A 7,223-nucleotide genomic window follows, 5' to 3' on the forward strand; every position below is an offset into this window, starting at 1 on the left:
ACAAATGCCCACCAGGGCCCACAGTCAGGTTACTAATACCTGCTGATCAATGCTATTAAAGCCAGGAGAAAGGTCCTACAGGATCAACAGGGAGAAATGGCTTGTTTCAATTGCTAAGGGACAAATGCCCACCACCACCCAAGTGCTATGCTCAGGATAGGCGAGAGGGAAGCAGATTTTAAAAGGGTCTTACACAAAGAAATGGTACCCAGCTTTACCTAGAAATGTAGTGCACATTTTTTTATTTACTATGTTTTTATACCGCTCAATAGCCAAAACTCTGGCTGGCTCACAAAAATTAAAGCCATAAAACCTAACATGAAATCATGCTCAGAAAACTTTCTCAGAAAGGGAAGTTTTGAACAGGCCAAAAGCTGACCGGGGAGTATGTATCCAAGAAGGGTGATTTGAGAGGGGAGTAGGGACAGACTGAATCCCTGAATTACCATTAAAAACACAGCCAAAGGACATGGATCCTGCAAGTCTGGATGCCTTTATATGATTTTTAGACAGGGTCAGGAACAGGCCCATGTTGGGTGACAAGGACCAGGTTCTTTCGCTGTTCCTCAGAACGGCTTCTCCTGCAGCTTTTTCAGTGCATGGGTGCACAGATGCACACATAGAAAGCCTTATCACTTCTGAAAGGTACATACACTGATGGTTGGGAACCAGAAGACACATCTCTACCTGCACATAGCTTCAGGCTTCAAATTCAGGCACGGCTTATCCTGTCAGAGGCTTTAAACAAGCACACATGAGTTGTCTTCCTCAGGAACAATATGGCAAGAAGAGCCCGGATGCTCACCCCTTTTTTTTTTTTACTGTTCATCTCCCCCACACACACCCCACTGCCACTTGCGTTACTGTACCTGGGTCTTTCTCACCAACCCACCCCATGCGGATGCAGTTCCCACTCAGTGCCTGCACAGCCATCTGTCACCAAGAGCTTTGCGTTGCTGCTCAGCCAATTCGGAAGACATAGGCAGTGCCAATCACCATGTGTCACTCGTCATCACCCTCCAGTCACACTGCCATGGGGCTCACTTCCCACTGGGCTTTGCGGGGAGATGCCTTCTGACCCCCGAGATATTGCTGGCTGGATCAGTATGGGAGCTGCCCCCGTAGACCTCAGCCATTAACGAGCTGGGCAGGGGGGTTGGTGCCTGCTGCAAACTGAAGCTGCCTCCTGCCATGAGCCCCAGCCATTCGCATTTACAACGAGCTGCCTGCAGACCCTGGAGCTGCACAGCTTTCCTGTGGGAGTCACACGGCATGTGCTATTTATTCTCCATTCAGTACTGGCACAGGAACATTCAGTCCTACACAAGCAGTGCTACCAAGAGCTGTTGTGAGGCAGCCCTGATTATTTGGCAAGAGAAGTGGCTGCTCTGTTCCATGGCATCATGAAAATTATGGGCACACCTGTCGGAGATGTCAAACTGTAATGAGTCCTGAGCAGCTCTACCCAAGTACACTGCATAAAATGGCCGCCAAAACCAAGCAGTGTTCATGTCTTATTTAAAATGATGCATTTTTAAGGGCACCTTAAGGGTAGAACCCTCTCACGTTCCAAAGCTGCAGGCTCTAGGGCCCCAAACAGAGGCTAGGCTGAATCTTTCTCAGGGGCGTCCCCTCCTCTTCGCAAGACACAGCGTACACGTCCTGTTCATGAACCATTTCAGTGAACAGCTCTCCTTAGATGGAATGAATAGCCTGACAGTCCCTTTGTTAACTTTGTATACCTGAAGTCCCTGTAGAAAAAGAGTTTATCCTACACATTCTGCATTTTAGGGCACAATCCTATGCATGTTTAGACAGAAATAAGTCCTACAGCTCCCAGCACGCCCCAGCCAGCCATGCTAAATGGGTTGAGGGCCAATGCGGAATGCTGGCAGTTTTCCCCAATGTGGTGCCTTTCGGATGTTTTGGACTTCAACTGCCATCAGCCCCAACCAGTATGGCCAATGGTCAGGAATGCTGGGAGTTCTGCCCTCTTGATGTTTTGGACTACCACAATGAAGAAGGCTGAAATATGGGGTGTATGAGGCCTATATGGGATATTTAGCGAATTCCTAGAAGTGACCAATAGCCTCACTCTGGAAACTGACCCATTCATGCCCCAGGGAACCTTTCATGTTGTCCATCCCACCTTCCTCTCTTCATGTGGCTGACTGCCAAATGTGCATATTGTCACAAAATGGCTTATTATCCCTCGGTCACCGTCCACTTCATGTGCTGCAACTGCGTGGCTTATTATCATCACATCGGCAAAAAATAGGGAGGGAGTCGGTGGGGCATTAACCCTTGCTAGCATTCCAGCAGCAATACCAAGGGACAGGATGAAGGCTTTCAGCCCTGGTGGGGCACTGCAGTAGTGAACCCATTGCTCTCACTACTTCTCAGTGTTCATGCCCTGTTATGAAGCCAACCAAGGTGATCAGTAGCTTCTCCCTCTTCTCCGCTAACCATCACCAGGACACATCTGAAGCAGTATTTACTCAATAACATCTGAGATGATGAAAAGGCATCCAGGCTGTGCATTTTAGCCCTCACAGAAAGGAGAAAGCTAAAGCAGCTCAGGGATTCATGCCACTATACACTGCAGAAAAGTAGCATGACAAACTACGGTCCCATAAATGCTGAAGCATGAGCCTACAGGTGAGGGAATTAGGAATGTCTTTTACATGCAACAGACACGGATTGGAAGGCAGAGGTTTTGACAACTGGCTTGCCACCCTCTCCTGGGGAGAGCTGCTTAAATTGTAAATAAGAGGCTGACACAGGTGGGGGTTGTGTCCATTTCTATTATCCCCAGAAGTGGACAGCTCCAGACTCACACTAGATGGCTGATTGGGAAATTCAAGTATGACTGAAGATCACTGCACCAGAGGCTGTAGAACCTGCCAGGTATCAACTGCACAAATCCTCACAACCTATGGCACTGATTTTAAAAACATTCCTGTTTTCATATGCATTAGGGACTGGTGTTTCCCAAAACAAGTACAATTTCAGTTCAAAGCAGTAGTAAAAAAGTCACCGAACTTAGTTTGACTATTGAAAAGATGAATTGCTTGACTAAAACTAATGGAAGTGGAAGGTGACGGGAAAACCTTGATAACATAGTTGCTTGCATTTCAAATCCCTGGTAGCCAGATGCTTGCAGAAGCAGGCTTCAGGATCTGCTGCTTCTGCCAGGTTGGTGCACTCAGACTTCCATCACCCCTAACTCAGAAAATTCATATTAAAACAAACATGACATTTATTCGAAGAAATAAAGATGCAATTTGGAATGGCAGGGGGTTAGGAAAAAGGAAAATACCTGTACACAAATAATACCAAAATATATATTTTAATTGAACTCCATTTAATTGGAGCATTTATAAGGTTTCTCCCCTGTGTAGATTCTGTGATGTCTTCCAAAGGCTGTGTTCAGCCTGAAGCTCTTTCTGTGATGTGAGCATTTATATGGCTTCTCTTTGATGCAAAGTAAGGGTTGAGTGGTGGTTGAAGCTCTTTCCACACTCTGAGCAAGTACATTTTTTTTCTGTGTGGATTCTGTAATGCTTCGTAAGGTCTGTGGGGGCACTGAAGCTTTTTCCACACTCTGAGCTTTTATATTGCTTCTCCCCTGTGTTAAGTCTTTGTGTGTCAAGGCTTGATTTACTAGCTAAGATTGTTAACAGGCCTTTATTCCTTTTGTTTTCTTTGTAGCACTCTTGTTGGACTGGAATGTCATGGAAATCAACCCATTCTGAAGCAACGGAATTCTTCCACCACTTCCGCTTTTGCTTCAGTTTTCCTCCTCAGCTGTCCACCTTCTCTCTCATTCTCCCCCCATCACTTGGAGAGACCAGATTCCCGTAATTCTCCTCCATGATTTCTCTGTGCAGAACCCTCTGGCCTGGATCCAGCACAGCCCACTCCCCTTCTGTGAAATAAACAGCAACCTCCTCAAAGGTCACCAGACCCTGAGCTGGTGACTGCACAGATACTGAGTCTGCTCCACCACAAAGAGAAGGCCTGGAATGAAGCACGAGGGTCATTTCACTGCTCGGTGAGGCAGCACCTCCATCACCCTCCTGAATGATCCCCCTGAACAGCAGCCTCTGTGTGGGATCTACTGGAGCCTTCCTTTTCTCAGGGAAATTGCTGGCCACTTCTGTCTGCCTCTCCTCCGACTCTTCCTGCTTCTTGCCCTCTGCCTGGCTCAGGAGTAAACTTTCTGCCAGGGCCACCACTTGCAAAGTGCTCTCCGCTCCACAGCCTCTCACCCAGTTCTCCATCTCTTGGGGGCAGGAAGGTCAGGAACTGCTCTAAGATCACCAGGTCCAGGATCTGATGCCTTTTGTGCTTTTCTGGCCTCAGCCACTGACAGCAAAGGGTGTGGAGCTGGCTGCAAATCCTACGAGGTGCCTCAGCCTCCTGGTAACAAACCTCTGAAGTGTTGGCACTGTTCATCCAAGCTGGTCTTGCTTCTACCCAGCATCTTCTGCACTGTTCTTTCCCAGAATGCCCCACTTCTCCCAGCCTGAAGGGAGATTAGAACTTCTTTCTGCTTCAGGGCCAGCTGAGTCCTGCTCCTCCATCTCAGCTCTGTACTCTCAAGGCAGCTTCTTATAATCACTGAATGATCCCCTTCTTCTTCCGCCAATTCCTCTCTTAAGATGAGGCCTACCCATACAAGAAGGGCTACCAAGGCCTGCAAAGCCAAGGAGTTGTTCTGTGTACAAAGTATAACTTCACTGGAGTCAGGCAGTTATTTTACATGCACAAGTGGACATTTCTAGCTAGCGACAGACAGTTTCTCCATCAACTCCAGTCCCTGGGACTTCCCTGCACCCAAAGGCCTGGAAAAACAGAGTAAAAAGAACGGGTCAGCAATCTGTGCCAGGACCTATGACTTGTAAGCATCAGAGAGCCAATGCAATGCCGTGGTTGGACTCGGACCGGGGATCGCTGGGTTCGTATCCACCCTCAGCCACAAAGCTTTTCTGGGTGACCCAGTTGTCATCTCTTAGCCTAGCCCACTTCACATGGCTGTTGTGAGGATAAAAGGTGGGACCGTACATATTGCTGAGCTCCTTGGAGGCGTACCCGTGGCATTGTACCATTCTGTTCACTGACCTCAAAAAGGGTATTGTAGAGCTAGAAAAGGTGCAGAAAAGGGCAACAAAAATGACCAAGGGGTTGGAGCAACCCCCTACGCATGGAAAGGTTACAACATTTGGGACTTTTTAGCTTAGGGAAAAAAGGCAACTAGTGGGGGCGGGGAACGACAGCTGCATAAAATTATGCATCACGTGGAGAAACTGAATAGAGACATGTTTTTCACTCTCACAATATTAGAGCCTGGAGTCATCTGATGAAGCTGAATGGTGGGAGATTCAAGACTGACAAAAGTTCATCTTTACACAGCACATAGTCCAACTATAGAATTTGCTTCCATAAGCTTTAGCGGTGGGTACCAACTTGGGCAGTTTTGAAATGGAATTAGACAAAGTAGTGAAGGATAAGGCTACCAACAGCTACTAATCATGCTGGCAATATATTACCTCCAGTATACCAGTTGCTGAGGAACACAAGCAGGAGGGTGCTGTTGAGCTTGTCTGCTTATGGGCTTCCCATTGGGGCAGCTGGTTGCCCACTGCGGGGGTAGAATGCTAGACTAGGCAGGCCTTTGGTCAGATCCAGCAGGGCTCTTCTTATGTTCATAGACTGTGCCAGTAACATCTCTGGTAGGCTTACACCCTCTCCTCCTTGGAAGCTGCAGATGGGGAAGTATTCTACAGTACAGCGGAGACTAAGCTTCCCAGTTGCCATTGAGCCCAGATGGTAACATCTGCAATCGAGCCATCAGCTGAACTGCAAGCAGCTCCCTGCCTACAGGTGTCCCAGGACAGCAGCTACATGTGTCCAGTAGTTGCTTTCCACTGGGAACATTTGGGGGTGCGCCAAGGAAATGACTATGTATCCAGACTTAACCTTCAAATGGAAGGTACAGGTTAGGGAGGGAAAGGACTGTGTGAGAGAGAGGGTGGTATGCCTTAGGAACTGGGAAGCCCAGCGGGGGAGAGATTGGAAGAGGAAGCCAGAAAAAAGAGAGCCAAGGACAACGGCGACGCCCCCCACCCCCAGATGCGGAGCAAGGCAGACCCTCGGTCTGTCTAGCCACATATATAGGAACGCCTGCGGCACCGCAGCAGCCACCCTGCTGTGCCACAACTGGGCTGGCGGGCTCAACTGCACCTCCTTGCCATGCTGCAGAGAGCGTCAAAGTTAGTGCTCCTCCCGCTGGGGTCACTTTCTGTCAGCGGCTGCTTTGGCTTTCCCCAAGGAAAACGTCCCACCCAAAGCACGCCCGTCTTCAGCATTGTAAAGGGGCGCGAGTGAACGCGCCGACCTGGCTGCGGCCGCAGCAGGGCCTCAGGCGGCCTCAAAGCCGTGGCAGCCCCGGCTCGGATTGCGAGCTGGCCGCGACGCCTCCCTCGGCCTTAGCGCGCCCCTTCCGCTCAAGGCCAAAGCCAGGGCCAGGCTGGGCGTTGGACCTTTTGCGCTGCCTTCAGTTGCTGATGTTTTTGTTTTTAGAAAAATGCACTATCCAAAACATAAATAAGGGCGCAATCCTATGCGCGTTTAGACCAAAAAAAAGGACCTGCGTGGACTGGCTGGGGAATGCTGGGAGTTGCAGGACTTCTCCTACGCACGTAGGATTGCGCCCTACGCCTCTCCCTTTCGCGGCCTCAGGCTACAGAGCTGCCGCAAATCCCTCTCCCTCCCTCAGGCCCAAGCTGCAATATGGCGCTGCCAGTGACTGCCTGGCGGGCCGCGCTCCGCCCGTCTCCCCGCGACCCCGTCTCTCCCCCGCTCTTCCAAGACCCGCTAGAGACGTGGCTTTGCAACTCGTTGCTGCGTGTTCCAACATTACTCTCTTTCTCCGGTCGAACAGAGATGTGACTTGGGAAGAAGGCTGAACTCCTCCCCGCCTTTGCTTCTGCCCCGGGAAAGGGGCGCGGGGCGTGGGCGGACGCGACTAGCGCCGCCTCCCGCCTCCGGGCGCAGTCCAGCGAGCCCCGCTCTTCCCTACGAGCGGCGACCGCCCCGCCCCCGCAGTGCAAAAGGGGATCAGAAGCAACCAGGAAGTCCCGTCTCCAGATAATCAAGAGACTGCCACAGGCTTTCCATTTAGGAGCGTTCCCTGCTTTGATGGGCAGGTCCAGTGCCAA

The 7,223-nt window shown here is 50.1% G+C and overlaps 1 protein-coding gene across 2 annotated transcripts; it reads right to left on the reverse strand.

The window, feature by feature from the left end:
• Positions 1-1,161: 1,161 nt before the first annotated feature.
• Positions 1,162-7,200, reverse strand: LOC146354708 (zinc finger protein 28 homolog). Of its 2 annotated transcripts, none has more exons than XM_084839619.1 (2): positions 6,926-7,200; positions 1,162-4,847 (listed from the first exon to the last, which is right to left on the reverse strand). In XM_084839619.1, exon 2 carries the CDS (start codon positions 4,281-4,283, stop codon positions 3,804-3,806), a length of 480 nt encoding a protein of 159 aa, XP_084695745.1. In that variant the 5' UTR covers positions 4,284-4,847; positions 6,926-7,200; the 3' UTR covers positions 1,162-3,803. The 2 variants fall into 2 exon arrangements, with proteins under 2 accessions (XP_084695745.1, XP_084695744.1); XM_084839618.1 differs by having other exon boundaries at positions 5,553-7,200.
• Positions 7,201-7,223: the final 23 nt, after the last annotated feature.

Source organism: Heloderma suspectum, chromosome 2 (genome assembly GCF_057233095.1).
Source record: "Heloderma suspectum isolate Gila_16-S chromosome 2, 16-S_ref, whole genome shotgun sequence".
Taxonomy (NCBI): Eukaryota; Metazoa; Chordata; class Lepidosauria; order Squamata; family Helodermatidae; genus Heloderma; species Heloderma suspectum.